This window comes from Maniola hyperantus, chromosome 12 (genome assembly GCF_902806685.2).
Source record: "Maniola hyperantus chromosome 12, iAphHyp1.2, whole genome shotgun sequence".
Classification (NCBI taxonomy): domain Eukaryota; kingdom Metazoa; phylum Arthropoda; class Insecta; order Lepidoptera; family Nymphalidae; genus Maniola; species Maniola hyperantus.
In genome coordinates, this window is record NC_048547.1 from 10,483,827 (window position 1) to 10,510,941 (window position 27,115).

A 27,115-nucleotide genomic window follows, 5' to 3' on the forward strand; every position below is an offset into this window, starting at 1 on the left:
GCTTCCATTTTTAGGGTTCCGTACCTCAAAAGGAAAAAAGGAACCCTTATAGGATCACTTTGTTGTCTGTCAAGAAAACCTATAGGGTACTTCCTGTTGACCTAGAATCATAAAATTTGGCATACCTACCACCTATCCTAGGGCTATAAGACCTACCTATCTAGGTATCCTAGGGCTATAAGACCTACCTGTCTAGGTAGGTCTTATAGCACAAGTAAAGGAAAAATCCGAAATCCGTGAATTTGTGGTTACATCACAAAAAAATTTAAAATGTAATCAAGTATCATAATCAAGTACCATGAAAGGGCTTTTTACTGTAGTACAGTCTAAACAGTTTTTTTAATTATTTTTATGCATAGTAACTAGGTAGTTTTTATTGCAAAATGTCGATAAAATATGACTGTAGTACGGAACGCTCGGTGCGCGAGTATGACTCGTACTTGGCCAGTTTTTAAGCTTTTCAACATCTAAACGGATAAAATCTTGTATTTAACCTTTGACTAAAAAATTACTCTGAATAAAAGTCCAAATATAGGCTCAGCTTTGCTTTTCATTTTGAATTTCATTTTCAAGCTTTTCAACATCTTCGAAGCTGATATTTTCAGAGAATTCATCATTTTTTGGCTTATCCTGGTTCAATAGTCTCCTTTTTAAGAACGGTTCGTGTAAGGCCTTATAAAGTTTTTTAGCCTTGGTGGCTCCGAATCCTGGACATTCCGCTAGTTGGGTTTCAGTTGCTTTGATAATATTCTCCAGTGTACTAAACCTTGTGATCAGAGTCATTGCATCTGTCTTGTTAACTGGTTTTACAGATGATAAGGCATTTATTATCTGTGAAATGATACATACTTCAGATTTATTTGGGATATGTATGTATTTGAAAAACATAAACACAGAGAAATATTTCAATTTTTGAATTTGAAGAGGCGTTTTCTGACTATAGTGTATGTAGATTTGAGAATTTTTTAAATCCTGTGGAAACTCTTTGATTTTCCACGACAAAAAGTAGCCTATGTCCATCCAAAGGATGCAAGCTATTTATGTACCAAACATCAAAATCTGTTAAATGACTGGGCTGTACAAAGCTAGCAGACAGATAGACAGACTTTCACATTTATAATACTACTATAGCTATCTAATACAGTTGCTTACAAATTTTATTCCATGACTGCACTTAGCTTTTCCTGACCCATTTAAATTAATACTTAGGTTTAGGGTACTTAGGTTCTCTATAGACAGAAGTACCTACTTTTTGATGGGGGTCATTTTCAATTTTTTCCATTATCGTATCTGGTGGTTTATTCTCAAATATTTTATAGTTTTCCACTATCTTGGCAGCTTCCTCTGGACTCCATGCCAACATCAGAGTCATATCGGTCAAAAGGCAGATTCTGGTTAAGTTCTTCAATGCTGTGTGAGGATCTTTGAGATCAACCTGAAAATTGAAAATAATATTTACCTATCCTTCATTACTACTTATTTATAAATCTATCAATGATTTTAATTTAGCTGTACCTGCACAATCTAACTGATCAGATCTAAAAGAAGTGCTACATATTTCATTATATTATTTTCTTCAGAAAAAACAGTAATAACTTTGAGCCAAAACTGTGTGTAATGGAATTAAGATCAATGCCTCGCTATTTCCTTTTATATATTTTCAATTCTAAACTTTTGAGTTGGAGGCCTAACAACAAAGTTTGACAGTAAAATTATTAAAATTAAAGCATACCTGTCCTAACTTTTAATTAAAAAGTAAAGAATTGTTAAAATTATGGGTTCAGTTCAGTAGTTTCAGAATTTGATGGATTGTAATTACTAATTACTTAATTTACAATTATACAAACAAACGAATCTTACCTCTTTATAATTTTTAATGTAAACAGTAAAATAATAATTACCTGCACCAAAAGCACTCGAAGTTCATATTTCTTCCCCAACTCTTTCAACCTGTTGTGAATGTAATCCGGATTCAAGTTATGATAGCGTACTGATAGAAAGAGAATACATATTGCTTTGCCTATTTCATAATCAGGTATTATCTCATCATATTCCCATGGGACACATTTTATAAATTTGAGCAATGGGTTTCCCCTCTAAAAGATTTTTATAATTACTTATTTGAATAAATAAAAGTAATTTCTTCATCGTAAAAGTGCCAATAACTGGTAACATTTCAATATTGCATTTCAATTGATAACATTCAAGTGATAACTTTTAACTTATTAATAAAACAATTTAATTAAGTTTAGATTTGCATCGATGGAAATATCTATTATCGTTATTTAGGAGTTATTGGCATTTCTTCGATAATCTCAAATACAGAATATGCCTACCTGTTTCTGATTTACTAAAACACAGTGAGTTTTGGATATAGCAGACTTTGTAGCTACCGAATTAGATGTCCCTATAAATCAATTTATATAAATTAGATTTCTCATAAATAAGTACTTAATGGTTTAAATAATTGTACCTACAAAATTTATTTTTAACCTGGTTGTAATGAACATTGTTGATCGTCTGTTTTAGGTTTCTTCGGCGAAGTTGGTTCACAAACTTCAGCCAAAAGATCATCCAAGCCATCTTCTAAATCCATTGCATTGAAGAATCATGTGAAGATTATACAAAACAATAAATTACTTATTATAAGTTACAAACATTACAAAGTGCAGTTTTGTACTGGATGATATACAGATATAGGGTTTATTAGCCAAGCCAAACACACGACAACTTAGCAGATTTTGCTGATATTTCTTAAATAAACTAAAATAGACTTAGAAACCACAAAAATTTAAATCGTAGCTATACCACGAATCTATACTTATTAATCTATGTTCGCAGCCCATGGTAAAATTTTCAAAACAAACCAGTCTTGTAAGTAATTGGTAACTACCACTTTTCCATATGTAAAAAGTACTCCATAAAAGTACTCTGTGGCCTGTGCTACCACCATAAATGTGTTCTGTGTACATAACAGTGCAACAAACGACAAGGCCTTAAAGGACTGTTATCCAGGGCCGTAAAATAAATTAACAAAAAAAAAAAAAAAAACAAACGACAAGACTCTCTTGGCACTTGAATGACGTTGACAGGAGGCCGCTGTTGGAGAACAAAGCATCGACATAGGAATACACCAAGTAGTATACATATATATAATGTACTCTGTGGTAGTATACATAAAAGTTCTTTGGAACAAAGGCTTTCCGATTTTCGCCCAGTTTTCGCCACGCGCCAAGATAGCCTTGTCATAATAATTCATACGTTATGATTTTCACAGAGTACATTGGTCATATATTCAATGTACTCTGTGGTATAAGTGATTTTATACTCTTCCGATTTTGATTTTCATCTATATGTTATTGGTCTGTGATTTTCATACATTAAAATTTATTTCTATTTTTAGAATAATATTTAGTTATAAGCAATTTTGTATTTTAGAATTTGTAAATTTTTGAAAGGCCTTAAAGGAGTGTTATCCAGGGCCGTAAAATAAATTAAAAAAAAAAAAAAAAAAAAAAAAAAATTTATTTCTGGTCGGTGATTAAAATGTTGATCAGGGTTTTCGTTTTCAGGTTTTCAGTTTTATTTTAAAACCACAGGTCTATGTAAATTTCAAAAACCGACCAAAAAATAATATTAAGTAAGTATATACATACATATTGTTTTTGTAGTAAAAGTAATCAATGTGTGTATGATTACAGTTGTTTACATCAAATCATTTCGGCGAATTTTATTTCAAGTTCTTCTGATCAACTTCAGTCCTAATTTCTAGCATTGCTGATGTTATACCAACATACAGGGAAATGTCTAAAACCTGAAATCACAAAATGAGCATAAAATGGCTAACAGTGCCAATAAATCATGCAATCTATTTGATGATGAATTCTTTGATGACTCCTCACTCTTGGCAAATTTTGATAGTTCTGCTTTCAATCAAATCCCAGGGGTTGCTGATAAAGGTGTTGACAAAAGTTTCCTCAATGTCAGGTAAGTGACTAAATAAATATCAATAAAATAACTGCAACTGCTGTCTTTTGGGGGATTTATTGCTGTCATACACCATATCTACTCAAATTATTGAAATGTAAGCTTTAATCCTGTCAAGCGTCATGTACTTACATTAAAATTACCAAAATACAAAACCTCATATTACTTCAGCTCACCTCCAGCCCTTGCCATGCCATGCCACGGGTTATCAACTAATCGGCAACAGTCAAGTTGATTACGCTCTTAATTGCAAAGGCGTTTCAAATGACTCCACACGAGTCCTCTTGGTGGAAATCAAGCAAAAACTAATGTGGTTAGTTGTCACTAAGTTGGTGATGCACTATCCACTAGCTAGTGGACAAATAGCGAATGACGGGTGCACCACCCGATGACCCCAATGACCGCTGAGAGCTCATTGATGACGAACCCAAAGTTCCTCGTCAATATAATTTGTGACAGTCTGCCTTTACTAGAAGTATAATATGATGGTTATATGCCAGTCTCAGATGGTCTAATAAAAAATATTTAATTTTTATTCCGTACAAGATGATGATTAATCCACATGGATTTGGGTTTTCAAAAATCGTGCAGGAACTTTTTCTGAGATAAAATGTAGCCTAGGTTAATTCAGGGTATAAGCTATCTCCATCATATTATAATATTAGGATTATTTCTTAAATGTTACATTTTTTTTAATTTATTTTTTAACCTTTCAGTGCCCTGTGTTGTGATGAAGAGCTCAGTGGGTATGACAAGATCACAGGCAAGACATGGGTCTACCCCACAAACTACCCTGTCAGAGATTACCAGTTCAACATTATCAGAGCTGCCATCTTGAAAAATACTCTTGTAAGTATTTGTGAATTTATTTATTGACCTGTAGGTTGATTTCATAAAACCCGCATCAATCAATATTACAATCTCAATTGTTGTGATTGGCTGAATTTGTGCAATTCTTGTTGCAACAATGCATTGTAGCCAATAGTTAGTTTAGTTGTAATGTACCCTCTGATTGGTTGATGCTCGCTCACTACTTTTAGTCAATTTACATAAATGTTTTGTGTAGAACTAAATTGTGATATCCCTGGATTATAATTTCTAAATTGTCTCTGGTCTGGTCTGGTGGTTTTTCAGCTGTGGCTAGCAACCAACCTACCAAGTAGTTTCTGTACAAAGCTCATAGAATAGAAAACGATTGTTGTCAACAAAGTGCTGCTTGTCAGTAAACACATTTGTACCTATGGGCGTAATTTAACTATGATACACCTTCCTACCTGTTAACTTGTCATAAAAACTTAGTATCATTCATGAAGAAATTTTTCTTTTATAGGTGAGCCTTCCAACTGGTTTGGGTAAAACCTTTATAGCAGCAGTGATTATGTATAACTATTATCGCTGGTATCCTCTGGGCAAGATAGTGTTCACAGCACCAACTCGACCTCTAGTGGCACAACAGATTGAAGCCTGTTATAAAATTGTTGCCCTGCCTCCTACAGACACTATTGAAATGACAGGTACCTTGCTCCATATAAACTATGTTTTCCGTGCTGCGTCGCACCGCGTCGTGTAGTTGCGTACCGCGTCGCTCAATTGGGAAATATAAAAAATCACGGTACGCCACTCTTCGTACGGGATTTTAAAGACCTAAATCCCGCCGACGAAGTGACGGGGCATCATCTAGAAGATTATAACAATGATCGACGTAACAGTAGCCGGCAGGAAATATTGTACATCGTACTTTTGGAAAGAGATTTCGGCCTTGTAAAGCGTTGTCTCTGTCTCTCATACCTATGTGATGTTTTGTCGGTCCCGCCCGTCCTTACATCGATGGTCCCAACGACAGAGACAACGCTTTTAACAGCGATCTCTTTCTAAAGGTCGAAGTATATTTCCTGCCGGGTACTGTACGTCCACATCATTACATCATAGAATGATCTTAAAAATGTGGATTATGATGATTGATGACCTACCATTATGAACCAGTAATGCAATGATAAAAGATAACGCGTCAGTTAAAATCTTGTTTTGTTTTGTAATCAAATTACATCACGTTTCACGGAAGGGCAACACTTGTCTCGCACATGTATCTTCTATCGCCGATGTTTGTTTACACTATACTACCTGGATCGGCGTGGCGCCGTGTTAAGCCGGTTGCAGACCAATTACAGCCAAGCTATGTTTAAGCTAAGCTAAGAAGCTTTTACTTAAATGACCAGATAGAGGCAGCTAAATTTATTTACAGTAAATAATTACATTAAAACTAGGCAAATTATTATAAATATAATTTTATTGTTTTTTGTTTTAAAGATAATTATAGGTTCACTAGATGATGTTGCTGTATATTACTGTTAGGTATTTTAAAATGATTAAGAGCTTTATTCTTTAGGCTAAGCTGGGAAGGTACATTTTATATTTTATATATATTTTATTTTTATATTTAGATTTATTTTTACTGCCATTTTTTAGATTTTGTTCTTTTTTATGTCACATGCATACTATATTTGCCGCGCCACATAGTACCGCGTCGTGTCGCGCAGCGAAGCGCAAATGCTAATAGAATAGAAATATATTTTTGGGCCCTAAGGCTTGAAAAAAAACTTTGAAAGTGCCTTCAAGTCCCATAACATATTTATTATTAACTAGATTATGCCCGCGACTTCGTCCGCATGGATTTAGGGTTTTAAAATCCCATGGGAACTCTTTGATTTTCCGGGATAAAAAGTAGCGTATGTCCTTCCCCCGGGATGCAAGCTATCTCTGTATTAAATTTCGTCAAAATCGGTTGAACGGTTGGGCCGAGAAAGGCCAGCAGACAGACAGACAGACAGACACACTTTCACATTTATAATATTACTATGGATTTGTTTTTATACATAGATTGCACCATAGATATTTGCTTACACTGCACTGTGAGTACTGAACTTTTATCCATACTACATCTTATCCATCACACTAATATTATAAATGGGAAAGTGTGTCTGTCTACTTTCCCTAGCTCTTAGGTATATATTTTTTAATAGCGGGTATATTATTGCTCAATTTGTTCATTTAAAAATATTCTATCTATTGCTATGTTAAATATTTTAGGCCACATGCCGGTCAATACTAGAAAAACACACTGGCAAACAAAGAGAGTTTTCTTTGCTACACCCCAAGTGATATACAATGATCTCAAGTCTGGTATATGTCCAGCGCAAAAGGTAAGGTGCCTGGTGATAGACGAAGCGCACAGAGCCAGGGGAAACTACGCGTATTGTCAGATAGTTTCCACGCTAACTGAAATGGGACACACTGTATACAGGGTGCTTGGTTTGTCTGCTACACCTGGGAGTAAAGTTGAAGATGTTATAAGTGTAAGTTTGAAGCTCTTCGCACATTACATAGCAGTCACGACGCAGACTCCACTTACTAGGCTGTATTTTTGAATTAATTTGATATTTATGAATTAATTTGTTAATTGAAGTAACTTTTTATAAACTTTTGATTATAAAATTATGCTAAAATGTGGGTATAATGGCGCCAATTCTGTTGTCTTTCTCTAAACTAGAGTGTCTGCCTCTTTTTCTTTTTAATAGCGCTAAAAAAGGATGGAACATGAATTTTACATTTTTAAAGACTCTAAATTTTAGTGCACGCTACAAATTTAAAAGGAGGTTTGACAGCTCTAAATTAAAATTAAAACTGTCAAAGTCAAATGATTTATTCAAAATAGGTAATAAATTACTCTTATTGATGGTCTGGTATGGTGTTAGATTTGTAAGATATAGTGGTGATAATTATTACGCAAACTTAAAACTAAAGCTACGAGGGTTCCAAACGCGCCCAGTCAAGCTGTGTATGTCCTTTTCCTATGACATTAGTAAGAAAAGGATGCGAATACTCTAAAATTTGGGTGTGCTCAACTGCTCAGAATCAGTAACATTATTGCACGAATTTCAATTGCCTAGAAATATTCTGTTTATTTGACTTTATACAAGTTATATATCTATTGAAGTAAAACTTTTGATAAGAAGTTCAAAGAAATTTTATTTTAACCGCGCTTAAAGGTCTGACTCTCTCACTCACACACACTCAACTTATATTTTACTATTATTATGGCTTCATAGATACAGAAATTATTATCACATATATCATTTATTCTAGGTAGTAAAAAATCTACACATAGCTCACTTAGAATTGCGAACAGAGGCTTGTATAGATGTTGCATCATACAGCCACTCGCGGAAGATTAACACGGTTGTGATTCCTCTCGGCCCAGAACTGACTCTTTTGAGGAAACAGTATGTTGAGGTAAGTTTGTAAACCAATCTTAACGCTCAACTCACTGTACAGTCTCTCGCTATTATATTTTTTCTCATTGCTGAGGGTTGTGACCTCTTTCCATTATTCACATAGTATTTTTTCTATCAGATCCTGCTACTATTTATTAAGTAGCAACCTTAGGTTCAAACAATCAACAAGCAAAAATTCAAACAAAATTTAGAGCCTCTATAGCTCAACGGGTACAGGAGTGGACTGAAAACCGAAAGGTCAACGGTTCAAACCCCGCCCGTTGCACTATTGTCGTACCTACTCCTAGCACAAGCTTTACGCTTAGTTGGAGAGGAAAGGGGAATATTAGTCATTTAACATGGCTAATATTCTTTAAAAAAACATTGCCTTTTTAAAGGTCCATATCATTTTCATATCAGAAGCCAGGGGGCTACATTACTTATCTTATTCAGTCACATTTGGGTTATAATATATTATGTGTTATTATAGATTTTAGATGGTTACGCGAGAAGGCTAAAAGAGTTCAATATCCTGCCACAGAATCTAGGAAATTTATCCAAGGGCCGGATTGTGATGCTCTATAAGGAGTACCAAACGAGAGATCGCAGTGCCAGGTATCTATATAATATAATGCAAATTTTTTAAGTTTTCACACGCCATTTTAACTTTGTGTCATGGGGGAGCCCAAGAGGGGATTTTGGGATTTACTCGAGCGCGTCAGATTAAGACAAGGTAAGTTAATTAGATACAGAAAAGTTGATCTGACGATTTGAGCGTGACAAGGAAATGGGAGTATTACAAAGTTTCAAAAATCGGCCATGACTTTTGGTTGCGTCCAAATCGTCAGTTTTTGGAATATGAGCTACTTGAGGATTCACTTAAAATCCCTTCTCAATATCTGACGCGCTCGATATATATTTTTGGGTCTATTTTTTTTATTTATAGTATAATAATATATGAATTTTAAGTAATGCTTTTTTCGTTGAAATATACAATATACATACACATAGGATAATAAGTATTGGAGGGTTTATATTCATATCAGTTTATTGTTCACAGGCATCCACAGCACAATTACATAATGAAGGATTTCACACTAATCATATCTCTATTCCACGGCCTGGAGTTGCTCGTCAAACACGGCTCTCGAGTGTTCCTTAACTTTTTCGATGAGCATCCGGAAAAGTCTTGGATACAGTCGGACGATCAACTCACGGCTTTGTTGGAGCGACTGCGCGACGACCTCGGGATTGATCCGCTTTCCTTGGATAGGAGTGTTCTACCTGATGGGACTATACCTGAAGTAAGATTGTCATCGTTATCAACCGATAGATGTCCACTGCTGGACATAGGTCTCTTGTAGTGTTGGGACTTCCACACGCCACTGTTTTCCTGAAACCAGCGGCTTTCTGCATCTCTTTTGATGTCGTCTGTCCATCTAATGCGGGATCTTTCAATGCTGCGTTTTGCGTTGCGAGGTCGCCATTTCGGCACCTTGGCACCCCAACGTCTTATCGGTTTTTTAAACTATGTATGTGCCCTGCCTATTGCCACTTCAGCTTCTAAACTACTACAGTAAACTGTCACAGTTTATCCGTTTTGCTCAGCCCTGCCTGATTGAATATCAGCTCAGAATCTTTACTATGCTGAAATTTACTAATGTGCTAATTGTATTTATTGTTTGTAGATACCAAAGGAATTGACTTTTGGCCATCCCAAGTTTGATAAACTGAAAGAGATTATTTTGGACCATTTTAATAAAGCAAAGCAAAACGGACAAGATACTAAAGCTATAGGTGGGAGTATCAATTTAGATTTCGCCGTCGTTTGGTCCTTATAGCCCGATAAGAACAACTTTTTAAGAAGATTCTTTGTTACAGTATTTTGCGAGTATCGAGAAAGCGTGAACTTAGTCCACTGCTTGCTTCTTCAATGTCGACCATTGATAGTTCCACAAATGTTTGTTGGACAAGGCGCTTCTGGTAAGTATATTAAACTTAAGGTCTCAATTTCAGTACAGTTTTAGGCTGTTTTGCTTGGAAATGAGTTCAGAAAAAGTCAGTTTTGTTCGCCGGTTCCTCATTTGATAACCCTTTTTATCAATAAACTTATTGTACAGGCAAGAACGGCAAAACGGTGGTTTCCCAGAAGCAGCAATTGCGTGTGATGCGCAGCTTTCGATCGGGCGAGTGCAATACCCTGGTTTGCACGTGCGTGGCGGAGGAGGGGCTGGATGTGGGCTCCGTTGACCTCATCCTCTGCTTCGACATCTCCACGCGCTCGCCCGTGCGCCTCGTGCAGAGGTAATGTTCCCAGAAGCAGCAATTGCGTGTGATGCGCAGCTTTGGATCGGGCGAGTGCAATACCCTGGTGTGCACGTGCGTGGCGGAGGAGGGGCTGGACGTGGGCTCCGTTGACCTCATCCTCTACTTGGACATCTCCACTCCATTTTAAGGAATATTTCTTTATTTTTTTTATTTGGTTTGTGTTGACCTTGTCTGTAACATATCAAATTTTTCAAAGAAATAAATACTTGCGCAGATGCGGTCGCACCGGTCGTGAGCGCGGGGGCCAAGTACACATTTTGGTCACTGAAGGAAGAGAACATCAGGTTGGTTCGATGTTTGATAAATAAAAATTAAACTAGCTGACTCACTCCCTCTTTGCTTGGGTGGAATTTCAGAAAATCCTACATGGCGATTCTTTATTCCCTATCCTGTGGGAATTAGAAAAATCTAGCTTTATTGTCTTATCAATGCAAAATTTCAGTCCAAGGGTCCAAGGGTTTGGGCTTTGCGTTGATGACTCAGTCAGTGAGTTCAGTCAGACTTTTCTTATTATATATTTACATGTTACCTTCAATGTTCATGTCCAAAACTCTTGTAAACGCTATAATTGTATTTTGAAATTTAATTTTAGACCCTGCTGGATTGTATGCGGCAGAGAGACGGTCTGAACAAGAAAATATTGCAGTCAAAAGAAGTGGAAAACAACTTGTATAAGTTGAACCCTCGCATGATACCTCGAGATTTCATGCCAGAGTGCCAGAAGATGTTCATAACTGTCCCCAATACTGACAATAAAGAAGATGCTAAAGCAGATTGCGTAAAATCGAAAAAAGTAAGTGGGTATACAAAATCACGAATATTACCTAAATTGAAAGTTTTTGCAGGTCAACAAAAAAACCGAGCTAAATATGATAACTTTTTATTAGTACACTGCAGCCTTAAGTTTTTTCTTAGACTTTTCAGAGTTAATATATGCGTTTTAAGCAATAAAATATCACTTGCTTTTACTGTGAAGGAAAATATCGTGAGGAAACCTGTATGCCCGAGTGTCCTCCATTCTTAAAGGCGTAGAAATCTGCCAATCTGTATATGGCCATATATCAATTAAGAATTTTAAATAATGCTATATCAGTGCTTAACTTAAAATAGCTTAAAAAGTAATTTAGAAACTTAGAATAAAATTTGACAAATTAATAATTTTCAGAATGTTTAGTGTTTGCATAATATTTTGGTAAAATAATAGCCGCAATGAACTGTGTCCTAACATCTACAAATAACTTCGGTGGGGAGGGGCAATGCACGCACAACAGACGGAAACGTTTAAGGCAGCTCAGTTCGGTGCTTTCTTCATACAAACGTAGGAGGGAAAATACAACAATATTCGATATTGTACGCACAAAACTAAGAATTATATCGATTTATCTCGTCATTATCTAGGTTCAATGATATCTAAAACATTGAAAAAAATATTGATTTAAAAGTTACGAGCCTCAAAAGATTCCTATTTTAACACTAAATCTATGACAACTTTGGGCGTAAATAAATAAGATTAGGGATATGAAAATCCTAAAACAATTTATCATTACACGTAGTTTATTTATTCATTAGTTGAAATAACTTTACTTTGCAAACCTAAATTCAGTAGTTTTTTCTCAAAAATACTTTTCCCAAACTACTGTTCAACCCTTTTCAAGCGCTAAACTAGCGGCACGCTATGATGGCCGGTTTGACGTTTGTCCGCTCATGAAGTTCCGTATTAATTGATAACGACTTTGAAGGAAATAATTGTATTACTTTATTGACGATAGTGATGTGCAGAGATTCATAAATTTTATCGAATGTAGTTTTAGGTTTAGGACTCAAAATTTATTTATTAAATTGATTTCTTAAATGTATACAAGTGTAGAAAAATCAGTTTGCACCATTTAAGGGGTGAATGTACTTGTGAATATGAACAATTTTCACTATGTGGACAAACCTCTGAAATCGCAAAAAAATATCAATAAATTTTTAAAAATGGAATCTAATACGATCGTCACATAGGATCGCTGGCTAGCACAACTACTACCTCCGGCAAACTCGCGTCAATGCTCAATGCAAAACAAAGCAGTTTCGAATTGACGTTGCTTCGAAAAGTATAAACTGTCAGTGCAATGCGATTGTGATATAGTTTTGACCTGGCTTTGGATTTCAAATATTGATACTGCATTACTGTTGACCCTTGCTCGTTAATTTGGACTCTGTTCAAGCCCTTTGTTGTGGATTTCGTCGATATGACCGAACGTACGCAGAGAACTGTTCTAAATAGTCAGACACGTGAGTTCCTAATACGCCTTCGTAACTATTTCGATCGTGAAGCTCAAAATGGAGGGCCAATTTTACCTATAACGTCAGTGGTTGAACGCGTAGCTGATGCGCTTAATATTGGACAACGAACTGTTAGACGGATAACTAAAAAAAAATATGGCGAGACTGGCACAGAAGAAAATAAACTTCACACACCAAAAAAGAGAAAACGAGCAAAACCAGTCGTAGGCATCGATAGCTTTGATGCCGATGCTATCCGAAGACATGTTTACGGCTACTATTTACAGAAGGAGTATCCAACAAGAAAAAAGTTGGTGCATTCACTGAAGGAAGCTGGATTATTCTTCGGTGGGGAAAGTTCTTTAACGAAGATTTTGAAGACCATTGGATTTCGATACAAAAAATGTAACAAACGCAAAATATTGATGGAAAGATTTGATATAGCGATGGCAAGGTATACTTTTTTACGGCAAGTGAAAGAAATCAAAAATTGGCAAAATGTTGTGTTCTTGGATGAAACATGGCTTAATGCTAACCATACTGTAGGCCGTTCTTGGAACGATGACACAGCAGCATCTACTTCCAAAGTTCCTGTAGGAAAAGGATCGCGACTTATAATTTGTCACGCCGGAACCATCAACGGGTTTGTCGAAGGTTCTCTCATGGCTTTTGCGTCAAAAACCACTGGAGACTATCATGAAGACATGAATGGAGAAAAGTTTACTGAATGGTTTACCTCAATGTTGTGTAGCCTCCCTGAACCATCTATTATAATTATGGACAACGCCCCATACCACTCGATGCAAATTGACAAGCCACCTGCCCAATCCCAAAAGAAAGCTGATATCGTCGCATGGCTTCGTAAAAATGGCGTAGATGCAAACATGAATATGTTAAAAGCGGAATTAGTACGTCTTTTAAAAGAAAACAAACCAACCAAGATCCGATACGTCATTGACGAAATAGCATTAGAACATGGGCACAGAGTTATACGGTTACCGCCTTACCATTGTGAGTATAATGCGATTGAGTTGGTGTGGGCTCAAATTAAGGGATATGCTGCAAGACACAATACAGAACCCCCATTTACCACAAAAAAAATGCTAAAATTATTAGAAGAAGCTTGTGAACATGTGACTAAAGGAGACTGGGAAAAGGTTGTGAATAGAACTGTTAAATTAATAAGGGAAGATTATGAAAGAGATGTGAAAATAGATAATATTATAGAAAACGAACATATAATTATTAATGTATGTGATGATAGCAGTGACGACAGTGAAAATAGTAGTATGGACGAATCTGATTAATTATGGCCTTTTGTGGCACCTTTTTCGGTATCTTTTGTATTCATATGTTTCTTGTGTGCATATAAAGTATGTATATTCATTTTCGTTCAAATATTCAGTTCGTTCAAATAAATTAAATAAACATATACATTTTTGTTTTATTAAACCTATTTAATCAGGTACAAAAACAAAACTTAATTGTTTTTTGTTCGAGAATAAATTGACATTCCACATCACTATTGTAATGTGTCAAACCGGCCATCATAGCGTGCCGCTAGTGTAGATTTCGGCTAAAATCATCATGCTTCTCACCCCAAAACATTAGACACCGCGCGGGTGGCGGAGGGAAGGGCCAGCCCAGCGGCGCGCGGCTGCGCGTGTAATATTGTGGTTTCTATGACGACAACTGTTGTTATTAATATGTTTTCAAAAACAAAAGTCGTAATGATTTTATAAAATTAATTTTTATTCAGTGGCTATGCAAATGTGTAGAAGATTGAGCAGAGCAGAGTCAATAAGTCCTTCAAATACTTATTGCATTTTGTACATTGACCTCTGGAATTTGAAATTTGGACACCAATTTTATTCATTGGTTTATTGACCTGACTTTGTTGTTGAGGTCCTAGTAGGGATATCTACTCGTGTGGTCCTAGTACAATAGGTAAGTAACTTTGTTTAGTTATTTATTTTATCTAATTTTAAAAAACCGGCCAAGTGCGAGTTGCTCGCGCACCAAGGGTTCCGTACTCAGGTATTTTTTTGACATTTTGCTCCATAAATCAAAAACTATTATGCATAAAAATAAATAAAAATGTGTTTTAGAATACACACAATACAGTAAAGCCCTTTCATATAATACCCCACTTGGTATACTTATTATACATTGAAAATTGAAAATACTAATTATTTTTTCATTAACACACTTTAATTTTTTTTTGTAAGTTGTAATCACAAATCTATGGTTTTCGGATTTATTCCTTTACTTGTGCTCTAAGACCTACGTACCTACTAAATTTCATGATTCTGGGTCAACGGGAAGTATCCTATAGGTTTGTGTGACAGATACGACACAGACGGAGAGACGGACAGACAGACAGACAACGAAGTGATCCTAAGGGTCCCTTTTTTCCTTATAAAGTACGGAACCCTAAAAAGGTACGTGTATATGTATAATAATATAGGTAGGTAGGTACCTACCTGGTGGTATTTCTTTGTATTTTTAGGGTTCCGTACCTCAGAAGGAAAAAACGGAACCCTCTGTCTGTCTGTCTGTCGGTCCGTCTGTCCGTCCGTCCGTCTGTCCGTCCGTCCGTCCGTCCGTCCGTCAGTCCGTCCGTCCGTCCATGCGTCTGTCGGTCCGTCCATCGGTCCGTCTGCCCGTCCGTCTGTCCGTCTGTTCGTCTGTCGGTCTGTCCGTCTGTCTGTCTGTCCGTCTATCTGTCTGTCTGTCTGTCTGTCCGTCTTACAAATAAAGTACGCAACGCTTCGTACAAATAGTACTTTTTTATTTATTTACTAGCTGACGCCCGCGACTTCGTCCGCGTGGATGTAGGTTTTCAAAAGCCCGTGGGAACTCTTTTATTTTCTAGGATAAAAGAAGGCAGGTCATGCCTATCGTAGAGGTGATGGCCGTTGGAGCCGGAAAGTTCTTGAGTGGAGACCGCGTAGGTATAAGTAAGCGTAGTGTGGGACGCCTTCCAGCACGATGGACCGACGATATACAGAGGCTGGCGGGAAGTGGCTAGGTGAGGAAGGCTGAGGACCGGGTGTGGTGGCGCTCTTTAGGGAAAGCCTATGTCCAACAGTGGACGACCGCAGGCTGATGATGATGGAAAAAATCACGTTGATCCGTTGCACCCCTCACACGTCCCTATCCGCCTTCTCCACTCCTGTCACGCTGGCGAATAAGTTTGGAATAGAATAGGATTTCGATGGAGTGCGTGGATTTTTGTGAACGGAGTTCAACCATGTAGTCGTGGTTTGGTACAATAGTAAATGGTACAATATTAATTCACCAACAACAGTTCCTAAAACCCATAGAATAGGAGTGCAGTACCCTGCAGCATCAGTATTGAAGAGTTGGAACTTAAAGTTCAATAATGGTATATATGTTTGGCATCTACAATATTATCTCACAATCAACAGTGGCTTAGGAGTGCAATAAATACCCTGCATCATCAGGGTTGAAGAGTTGGGATATCGAGTTGAATTATGAAGTCGTTGCTTGGTACCTAAACCAGAGATAGTTTATTCTAAGCGTACCTTTAATATCAATTCAACATCAACTATTCCTAAAACAGCTGATTGAAATCCAAAAGTACAAAAGCTACCCGTCATTATTATGATGATGGTTGAGAAGTTGGAACTTGAAGTTTTAACATGTATGGTTTCTAACAAAAAAGAATGAATGAAATCGGACTACGCGTTAATGAATTACAGCTCAGTATACATTTTAACTTTCAACCCCTCTCCTAAGGGAACCATGCTGAATTTCGGGATAAAAAGTATCCTATATCCTATATCCTCATAGTATGACGTCAAATCGTACCAAGTTTCATTGGAATCCATTCAGTAGTTTCAGCGTGATGCGCGGCCGTGATACAGACAGACAGACAGACAGACAGACAGACAAAAATGAAAAAAATTCCAGTTTTGGGTTCAGTATCGATTGTAGAGTGCCCTCGAAAAAAAAATTTCAAAATATCTTCAATGTACAGAATTTCACCTGTTACAGTTTTATTATAAGTAATAAAATAATAATAATAATATTGATTCAGATACAAGTTAGCCCTTGACTGCAATCTCACCTGGTGGTGACGATACAGTCTTGCTTACGACTATTTCGGATCGGAAATTCTTGGATTCAGGTTAAATGCAGTGCAAAAAGAGAGATCATTAGGATTCCGTACCTCAAAAGGAAAAAGGAACCCTTATAGGATCAGTTTGTTGTCTGTCTGTCTGTCCGTCTTACAAATAAAGTACGCAACGCTTCGTACAAATAGTACTTTTTTATTTATTTATTCAGATACAAGTTAGCCCTTGACTACAATCTCACCTGGTGGTAAGTGACGATACAGTCTTGCTTACGGCTATTTCGGATCGGGAATTCTTGGATTCAGATTAAATGCAGTGCAAAAAGAGAGATCATTAGGATTCCGTACCTCAAAAGGAAAAGGGAACCCTTATAGGATCAGTTTGTTGTCTGTCTGTCTGTCTATCTGTCAGTCTGTCAGTGTGTCTGTCAAGAAACCTGTAGGGTACTTCCCACTGACCTAGAATGATAAAATTTGGCAGGTAGGTAGATCTTATAACAGTTATAACACACGTAAGGGGAAAAATCTGAAAACAATGAATTTGTGGTTACATCACGAAAAATAAATAAAAATGTGTTCATTAACGAATAGTTAGTATTTTCAACTTTCAAGTAAGATTAGTAAACCAAGTGTGATATCATATAAAAGGACCTTACTTGTACATCAAAAACCGATTTTATTTATTTTTATCCATACTAATATTATAAATGCGAAAGTGTATCTGTCTATCTGTCCGTCTGTCTGTCTGCTAGCTTTTCACAGCTCATCCATTTAACCAATTTTGATGAAATTTGGTACAAAAATAGCTTGCATCCCGGGGAAGGACATAGGCTACTTTTATGATAAATAAGATTTAGTGGATACCGCTATTTTTCTGGAAATAACGTTAGATGCGAAACTTCAATGGGGCTCTCATATAAATAACTTATCGAACAGACAGTTCTGCTGCATATGCGGTAAAAAAGATTCGCCAGTTGACAGACATAGAAACGGCGAGACTAGTATATTTTAGTTACTTTCACAGCATTATGTCATATGGCATATTATTAGAAAAGAAAAAGAAAGAAAAGAAAAAACGTTTATTTTTTAAAGCTGTACCACACATTACCAGTTACCAACTGGTTAGGTTATCCCTTTTCGTGTAACAGAAACAAAAATGGATTGGCGGAAGAGGAAAAAGAAACGGTTTAGACTCGCAAAAGCTTCTCGCAAAAGCAAATCCTTTGCAAAGAGGAGATCTATTAAAATTCATCAGAATCTTTCCAAACCATAATATTATCTTGTGATGATAATGCCATTATTTTTTCGGGGTTATTCCCGTGCGTCACACCCGACGTGAGTAACAATGTGACTCGACGGGAATTTTATTTGACTGAATATGTACTTTTCCGGGATGCTGAATTTGATAATGACATTTATTTTCAAATCCAAAATAGCAGACATGCACTTTTCACAAAAAATAGAAATGGGTGTCGTTTTCAGGGTTTCCAGGATGCTGGTTTGATAATGACATTAATTTTTTAATCTAAGATGGCGGGCCAGCACTTTTTATAAAAAATAGACGCGAGTGTCGTTTTCAAGGTTCTCCAGGATGGTGAATTTGATGATGACATTTATTTATTTTTAATAAATACTTATATATTATACTTCTATTTTAGTGGATCACGGGATTTTCTTTGGCAAGGAAACGACAAAGCAAAAAATCGAATTGAATTAGATTATGATGCTATCACACCGTACCATTTAGAGCCAGCTTCTGAAAGTTTGACACTGTGTTTGTAAGTTGATATTATTTAGATACTAGCAAATGCCCACGACTTCGTCCGCGTGGGCTACACAAAATTTCGAACCCCTATTTCACCCCCTCCAGAGTTGAATTTTCAAAAATCTCTTCTTAGTGGATGCCTGCGTCATAATAGCTATCTGCATGCCAAATTTCAGCACGATCCGTCCAGTAGTTTGAGCTGTGCGTTGATAGATCAGTCAGTCAGTCAGTCAGTCAGTCAGTCACCTTTTTCTTTTATATATTTAGATTAGGAATTAGGATTAGGATAATATAATTATTATGTTACTAGCTGCCCCGACGAACTTCGCACCGCCTACAGTCGATTCTTTTCAGGACATTTTTTAAATTTTTCTCTCCATAAGAACCATCCCCGTACTTCAAGGAATATTATCAAAAAGAATTAGCGAAATCGGTGCAGCTGTTCTCGAGATTTGCGATCAGCAACACATTCAACGATTCATTTTTATATAATAATATTATAGAGATTTACTATTTGTTGTCAGATTTGTCAATGCTGAATTATGTTGTATTTTAGTGACTCAAGACATTCCTTTTAGAAGAAAACAAGGAAAATAAAATGAATGTGCCCAATATAGTACCACTGAAATCCAACATGATGCTGCAACATTCAATTCTGTACTAAATATTGAAAGGTCTACCCATACCATACTTGTAAGTTGTTATGCTATGTTTTTTGCATACATTCTATATAGATAATACTCACAATATATTTATGTTGATTGTATGTTTATTAATTCCAGAAATGAAATGGAGAGCTTCAATAGTTCTGCGTCGAATGATACATCTAATGTGACTGTTGAAACAGAAAATGATACATATTGTGTTTATGTGTGTAGTGGGCTTTTAGAGGGAAATTGAATTGTACCTACTTCCTACTTATAAAAATAAAATTTTCATTTTTGAGATCAAAGTGGAATTTATTTAGACTTTTTTATACACAAGTAGATGGTATATATAGTTTTTAGTCGCTACTAATAGATAAGTGTAGGCAACAAAATTTATTTTCACAGACAAACGAATGTGTAATCATGTGTTCCTAATAGGTAATCCGCCAGCACAGAGAATTCAACTCCTAGAGTACGCATATACAAGGATTTACATGAAAACAAAATCGTAAAATGTTGGCGGGGGACAGGGGAGAATGCTTTGTTGTGATTGGTGGACTGACTAATAAAAACAATGTGCGGAATGAGGGTACCGAACGGGCGTGGGCGATGATTCATTTAAAATTCCGTGGGATCACCACGATTTAGCAATGCAATTCCTTAGGTACAGCATCAGGGTCGAGAAGTGGGTCTTCGAGTTCAATGATAAAGTCTTTACTTGGTAGATATAGGTACCTACCTCTCAATATCAATTTATAACCGACAGTTTCAAAATCCCATAAGTTTTGGTGGTCATGTCCCCTGCAGCATCAGGATTGAGGAGTTGAAATCCACATTTTATATAGGACAATGTTGCAAAGTTTCTTTATCAATTAAAAAAAATACGCAAATCGGTTCAGAAATCTCGGAGATTTCTGTGTACATAGGTAGAAAAACACAACTCCTTTTTTAAAAGTCGGTTAAAAAAGTATCCTTTGTTAATCCTCTACTTGTCTGTAAAAGTCCCGTCAAAATAGGTTCTGCCGTTCCGAAGATTAGCCCGTTCAAACAGACAGACAGACAGACAGTTTTAAAAACATTTGATTCAGCTGTTATGGTACAGTTCAAATAACAATATTATGAGCTTGCGGTAGTTATTTCGAAATTACAGACAGACACTTCATAGAAGTATGGATTTCTATAATATAATATAAGTACGAGTTGTTTATACACGCTGAGGTAGTAGTTACCTAATAGGTATGTATGTAAGTGAGATTTTATAGTATTCATCAAAAGATAAGTAGGTAATCATTATCATTCAAAAAAAATTTAAAAATATCTATTTCAGTAGGTAAAACAATTTCACATAGTGCGTAGTAATTGGGACCATCCCAGTAACTGTTTTAGTATTGCTACGAGTACTCGTGGCAGGCGACCCCGCTCTTCCATAAAATCTTATACAATAATAATTGAAATAAGTAGTTCCTTCATAAATCATATATTTACAAAAATTCATCGGTGACATCTGTCCAACTATCTGTGTGCCATCATCAATATATCCGGACGCTAGTGTGAGCGCATGCACTCGCTACACTGCTCATCACTGAGTCTATTTCTTTCTATCACAATGTTAGGTGAAATAGCATACAGGTTACCCACGTGGGCCGAGCAGTTCGGACATGCATCCAGCGTCACCTTAAGTGCGGAAACCAGCCCAGAGCGAAGAAGAAGAAGAAGAACTGTGTCCTTTCAGGAGACCTCACGATTCTTTTTTATACAAAAATACCTCAATGTTTTAGGGACAAAAGGATTTAAGGAACATGTTATTAGGCAGAGCATCCACGAGTAAAGCAGCCACGTCCAAAAGTGATGTGCAAAACAAAGAGTGGCTCACCATGGAAGACTTCGATGCAATATTTCCACGTGGTTACAGAGATTATAACTTTTTCGCTAATCCTGCTGAATATTCGTCCATGAGCAAAGGTAAAATTAAAAACAAAAAACATTTTCGTAAAAGAAAAGTCCGGTATTATTTTATCAATTTTGCTAATCATATATAATATGTACCAAAACACCCTTATTCTGGTACTGACTCGAAATATATAAAAAGAAAATACCTGACTCCGATTGAGTCATCAATGCCTTGGACCTAGAAAGAAGAAATGCATAGCGATTCCCTTTATAATGTAGACAAGAAATAAGGCCGGATTTTTTTATATTCCCACGGAATAGGAAATAAAGGTGATCTATGGTGGTGGTGTGGGTGATCGGTAGTATTAAATAAAAATGCTCGTAGCTTTAGTTTTAAGTTTGCGTAATAATTATCACCACTTTATCTTAGAAATCCAACATCTGACCATCAAAAAGAGTTATTTATTACCTATTTTGAATAAATCATTTGACTTTGACTTTGCTATGTAGGATGTAAAGCATGAAATTTACGAAAACTATCGTTTTTCCACAGAAAGATTAAACGGCCAACTCGAAAAGGAAGATTGTCACTTGAGACTGGAAAAATGGTTGGAGTTGCAGAGAACTTTACAGGAGACTGTCAACATTGGGCACTCGGTAGACACAAATATATTGACAGAGCTTCTACAGTACAGTAGTAGTGAGGGTCCAGATCTTGTCTTCGCTTCCCAAAATCCAAGTAAGATTTTCTTTCCTAGGGTTTATTCCATTTTGCTTGGTCATGTGACTCGAATTTCTACAGCGACGCACACCTTTGACGGCATTCACATAACTCTTTTTATCTCCTATGAGAGAAAGAGGGAGAGATACAAGAGTTTATGCAATAGAAAGAGATGTTGCAGCGCTGTGCAGGCTGAATTGCACTTAATTGCGTTGTAACAAGAGTCGCTATCTATTGAAAAGTCTTTGCGGAGTAATCCTTCTGTGTCTGAAATGCACTATTAAGTATTCTGTGTTTCCACTTTGCACTGTTTCTTCGGCCGGCCGCTTTCTTTGACATAATTTTAGTGATATTGCTCCTGGGTTATTATTTTTACCCACTACTGAACAAGACGGGTAGTAATAGCATGGTTTAGGTTAGGAAAGATGTGAATTTATGTCTGTTAGAATTTTCTTCAAATTACTGGACCGGTTTTGATGCAGTTTTTTTGCGTTCAATAACAGCTATCGGCTCAGAGAGGATTGTATTATATTCGACTTTTAATCTTCAATTAATATTTGTTGCGATCAAGCGACGAACATTTGAGTTTCATGTTGCAAATGTAATCAATAGTTATGTCTATTACGTTTACAGCTCCCAATACCCAAGATGTATTCAAACGTATCACCGTCACGTCACCGTACAAACCGAAACAAACTAAGAAGAAACAGAAGGCTACATTAACAAAGTCTCCTATTAAAAATGGTGATATAAGAGCTTTATTTAGTACAGCCACTAAATCTACCAAAAATTACACTAAACTAATTAATGACTTAGATATTGATGGTAGCTTGCCAACACGGGTAATTAATCTGCTAGTGGACTTATCGGTGGAACAAGCAAATTCTGCAAAACAATGTTATTTTTGCCAGAATGTGTGTAACTGTCTGATCGTCAAAAAATTTAAATCAAAAAAATCACAACCTCTGGCAATACTAAATGACAAAACACCTTACTTGCCAGATATTGACTTGATTGACAATTTTAACGCCGAAATATTATTAAAATATGTTGAAAGTAAGTCAGATATTGAACTTGATATTTTGTGTGACGAAATCAAAAGTAGTCCACCTGATAATAAAGTAATCGCACCAGATAAAGAAATCAATAAAAATTTCGATTTACAATTTGATTTTGATTTTATAAGCGGTTCACCTGAAGAGGACAAAATAACTCAAATAAAATCGAAAATTAAGGATGCAAATTTTGACATTGGTGATTTGAATGATATATTTGCTGATAGCAGCCTACCTGAAATGCAAGATAAAGATGAAGATTCTAGCGATCCTAACAAAACATTAGAATATTTTGGATTGGACAGCTTTGAAGATATCTTTGCAGAATCTGACGATGAAGTTCCAAAGACCAAGTCAGACAGTAAAGCAGAGTCAAAAAATGCTTTAAATGCCGTATTCAGTAAAACTAAAATGTCATCTAATAATATAAAAGAAAGATCAGTTGAAGGAATCGAAACAAATACAAATTCCGTAATAAATACGCGCCCGGCAAGCCCTTCTATATTATCTGGAAAACCTACACAAATTGTAAGGCCATCCACTTCACCTATCCTTAGTAGTCAATTTAAAAGTGCAAATTATATTCAAAGTTTAAAACCTAGTACTAGTGTCAAGAAAAAGCTTAATTTAGGCATTCGAAAAGATGTAAAAGTCCCTAAATCATCTCGAACAATAGTAGAAGATGTTGAAACAACTAACAAAAGTATGTTTACGATAACGCAGCTTGTAAATATGATCAATCAATCAGATAGCAAAAGTCCATTGGTAAAAAATCATACTGGCTGCAATGAAATAACTGCTCAAAACAAAACTAATAATCTATCTGACAGGAGCTCTTCGCCAATATTTTTAACTGAGCGAGATAGAAGCAAAAGTATATATTGTGAAAACAAACCTACCATATGTAATGAAACAAATAAACAAAACTGGTTTGAAAATGCGTCTAGAATTGAGACATCATCGATACTTTTAACTCAACGAAATATACAGAAGAATGAATCATACAACCTTAAAAAACAAAGGAATTCTAATTCCAAATTAAATATCACACCAAGTGTTATTGTTCCTGACAGTGACAGCGATTTTGAGGAACTTATAGAAATGTCGGATAATGAATTACTGAAAGATGAAAACAAGACTAATCGCACACCTAATAAAAGAAAACTGTCTGAAGATGATGATGAGATAACGGCTTCGCCATATTTTACTAAAAAACAGAAATTAGACGACAATCATAATAAAGCTTTAACTTTGCAGGAAAAGGTACTTTCCGCGCTGACGTCTAGTAAAAACATCACATTCGGTAATATTACTCAAGCGAATTTCATGATTAATTCGCCAACTTTTAAGTTTGAAAAGGAAAATAGTGATCCCTCGCCCTTTAGTAGCCCTGAAAAAATGAATGATGGTAAAAAACTACGAAATAACCTTGCAAAGTTGCAACTATTTCGTCACGATAGTAAAAAGAGTCCAGGAAAACCTGTATTGAACGATAGTACGAACACGTCAAGTATCAATTTATTATCTTCACGGCGATTAAGCTTCGATGACAGCGACGACGACTTTGTTGATAGTGAAAAGACCAAAGGGAAACAAAGAGCTGACACTAACAACACTGAAAAGCGCGCAGTCAAACACAAAGTGAAAAAAGTAAGTATGCAAAACGAAAACACAATTGTATCTGATAAAAAACTTATACTTTTAAATATTATCTTTTAGATCTTTCACAAGTTTTTGAATTCAAAGTTATCGTTTCATTGCGCCTCGTTCTTCTTCGAATGCAGTTCAAACTAAAAAAGCATAGATCGTACAAAAAATAAAAAACATCTTATTTTCTACTTTTCACAGAAGAGGAATAAAGCAAGCGAATTCCTCGATTTAGAAGCGGCGTTGTCAGACGACTGTGAGAGTGCGAGCGGTGACGAGCTCTCGGACGATAGCGCGGGCAGCATAGCCGACTTCATCTGCGATAACGTCTCGCACGACGAGGAAGACATGCATGCACTTTATTTGAAATCGGTCAAGTAAGTATACCGGTATCTCTGTGCGTCCTATTCCTCATTGTTAAAGGTCTTGACCTCTTTCCGTTATCAGGGTCACAGTCTCCATAAAGGCCAACATGGCTGATAGTGAATTCATTATGTCCTCCCTTGTTTAGGAATAGTGTAGTTTAAACTTTAAACATTTTTTGCATGTTTGGTTCCTTGGTCATACTCGTCAGTCCAATTTAGAAAAATACATTTAAAATCGTCCTAGCCGTGACCCAAGTATGGTGTGGGGGGGGGGAGGGGGGAAAGAGGGATATTTATTAATTTAAAAATATTTTATTTAAATAAGTGTTCTATTACAGGAGTACAGTGAATGGAGTTTTTAAAATCCCTCAACTACCAAACAAGTACGATAAGCACGAGGTGCTGTCGCAATATGTTGAGGAGGTTGCTTATGAAATGGTAAGTTTTTCGAAGAAAATAATAAAAAAAATTAAAAGCGGGGTATGCACTATGCAGTGTATATATATTTCATACTAGCTTTTGCCTGCGATTTCGTCCGCGTGATATAATTTATACCTCACTCGGGAATAATGTAGCTATCGACGAAATAATTGTCAGGATCAGGATCTTCTGGAGTTTAGGATATAGGAGGATCTATTAGTAGCATAGATGTCTGTTGTACTTTTCTAATTTTTTTATATATCTTTTCAGGATAGCTTCTGCGTGGACTCTCATATTGGTTTAACTCAAATCGACGAAGTCTCGCAGCTAGAGCTCGCGGAAATGCAGTTAAAAGAAAAAAGGAAATGCAGGAGAACGTCGAAAGCTGCGCCAAAGTCGCCAAAGGAAAGTGGCGACAGTCCTGTCGTTAGAAGAAAACGTAAAAATGCTAAAATGCAAATTCAGAGTGATTCGGAAGATAGCAGCTAGATATTATGTAAGTGTAGTACGCGACAGATCTAGTTGGCAATCGGGATTTGCAATCCTCCGAATTTGGGATCGGCAATTGTATGCTTCGCTGGCAATCCTCCGACATGGTTATCGGAGACTTTGTACAGATTAACACGGCATTTTTTTTACCTTATTTTTAGATTTTCATGAAACAGGTTCTTTTTTTTTGTGTGTACTGTGATCATGATTTGGGTTAGCTCCCGCACTGGGTTAGCGCGGAGGGTGTGCGGGGCATCCCCACCCCGATTTCCATCTCCACCTGTCGCGTACTATATGTGAAGTACTATCGCATCGGCAAAATCCGTTTGCACAGAAAATCGCAACCTAACGCCGCCTTAAACTGAATGTACAGTACGCGGTAGTAGAGCGTTGTCCCTGTCGTTGAGACCATAGATAATACACTACCTGTTAGTTGAGACCGACAAAACGTCATATAGGAATGAGTGACAGAGACAACGCTCTACAAAGCCGAAATGTCATTCTAAAGGCCGATGTACATTACTTTTGGCCGCGTACTCTACACTAATGAAATGGTTTGTTGAAGCACCTACTACTTCAGTGTGAAGCTGCAGATCGCATTCAGATATATGCTGATGTTCCAGCACCTGCTTCAAGCTTGTGGCCCAGGTGGGAGCGGGTGCTTCCTGCGGGGCAGACAGTGTGTAGAACAAACTCTTAATTCAAGAAATTGGGTATTTTCCTACTTTTGAATTTGATAAATATTATTACTTTATTATAAACTAGGATAAAAATAATGACGTACGATAATAAAAAAATATTAAAATCCAACAAAGATTTACAAAGTTACAGGCATTTTAATTTTGGAGTGGGAGGGTCTTCTATCCCTTTCTCGCAAAACGAAAATTTGTATGAAACCGCACGAAGCTACTATGGCATTATAGAGGTGTGACGTCAAAATGCTATATCGCTATCTCTGTCTAATCAGAAATATTTAAATGCTTATAACTTTTTAGTTTTTTGATCGATTTAATTAGTTTTCAGTTTACGTCATTATTTTTATGCTAGTTTATAATTCTCGACTCTAGTATCATAAGGTCGGATGTGTACTTCCGACCAAACTCACTTTTTTACATAAAGGTAATGAGCATTTCGGGCTCTTTCTGCCAAGCTGACACCAGTAT

The 27,115-nt window shown here is 36.4% G+C and overlaps 2 protein-coding genes across 4 annotated transcripts; one reads left to right on the forward strand and one right to left on the reverse strand.

Moving 5' to 3' along the window:
* Nucleotides 1-468: 468 nt before the first annotated feature.
* On the reverse strand, nt 469-2,930 carry Ercc1 (DNA excision repair protein Ercc1). 3 transcript variants are annotated; one of them, XM_034973651.2, is made up of 5 exons: nt 2,494-2,930; nt 2,337-2,407; nt 1,902-2,096; nt 1,250-1,435; nt 469-831 (listed from the first exon to the last, which is right to left on the reverse strand). In XM_034973651.2, exons 1-5 carry the CDS (start codon nt 2,594-2,596, stop codon nt 538-540), a joined length of 849 nt encoding a protein of 282 aa, XP_034829542.1. In that variant the 5' UTR covers nt 2,597-2,930; the 3' UTR covers nt 469-537. The 3 variants fall into 3 exon arrangements, with proteins under 3 accessions (XP_034829542.1, XP_069358385.1, XP_034829544.1); XM_069502284.1 differs by having other exon boundaries at nt 2,478-2,930; XM_034973653.2 differs by lacking the exon at nt 2,337-2,407.
* A 613-nt stretch (nt 2,931-3,543) lies between these two features.
* On the forward strand, nt 3,544-27,002 carry Fancm (FA complementation group M). The gene is made up of 19 exons (XM_034973862.2): nt 3,544-3,640; nt 3,773-3,987; nt 4,704-4,836; nt 5,318-5,501; nt 7,075-7,340; nt 8,131-8,277; nt 8,749-8,873; nt 9,319-9,562; nt 9,947-10,055; nt 10,140-10,241; nt 10,379-10,562; nt 10,801-10,870; nt 11,179-11,379; nt 21,144-21,327; nt 21,809-21,994; nt 22,610-24,681; nt 24,880-25,055; nt 25,382-25,481; nt 25,734-27,002. The coding sequence occupies exons 2-19, from the start codon at nt 3,839-3,841 to the stop codon at nt 25,950-25,952; spliced, it is 4,851 nt and encodes a 1,616-aa protein (XP_034829753.1). The 5' UTR covers nt 3,544-3,640; nt 3,773-3,838; the 3' UTR covers nt 25,953-27,002.
* The last annotated feature ends 113 nt before the right edge of the window (nt 27,003-27,115 follow it).

Excerpts from the sequence above, each read along its gene's own strand:
- Ercc1 (XM_069502284.1), bottom strand. The coding sequence starts at position 2,583 with ATGGCTTGGATGATCTTTTGGCTGAAGTTTGTGAACCAACTTCGCCGA. Across the intron at positions 1,436-1,901 it reads TTCGAGTGCTTTTGGTGCAG|GTTGATCTCAAAGATCCTCA; the intron begins GTAATTATTATT and ends TTCAATTTTCAG. Across the intron at positions 832-1,249 it reads AAAATGACCCCCATCAAAAA|ATAATAAATGCCTTATCATC; the intron begins GTAGGTACTTCT and ends ATCATTTCACAG.
- Fancm (XM_034973862.2), top strand. The coding sequence starts at position 3,839 with ATGGCTAACAGTGCCAATAAATCATGCAATCTATTTGATGATGAATTC. Across the intron at positions 5,502-7,074 it reads AGACACTATTGAAATGACAG|GCCACATGCCGGTCAATACT; the intron begins GTACCTTGCTCC and ends TAAATATTTTAG. Across the intron at positions 10,871-11,178 it reads CTGAAGGAAGAGAACATCAG|ACCCTGCTGGATTGTATGCG; the intron begins GTTGGTTCGATG and ends ATTTAATTTTAG.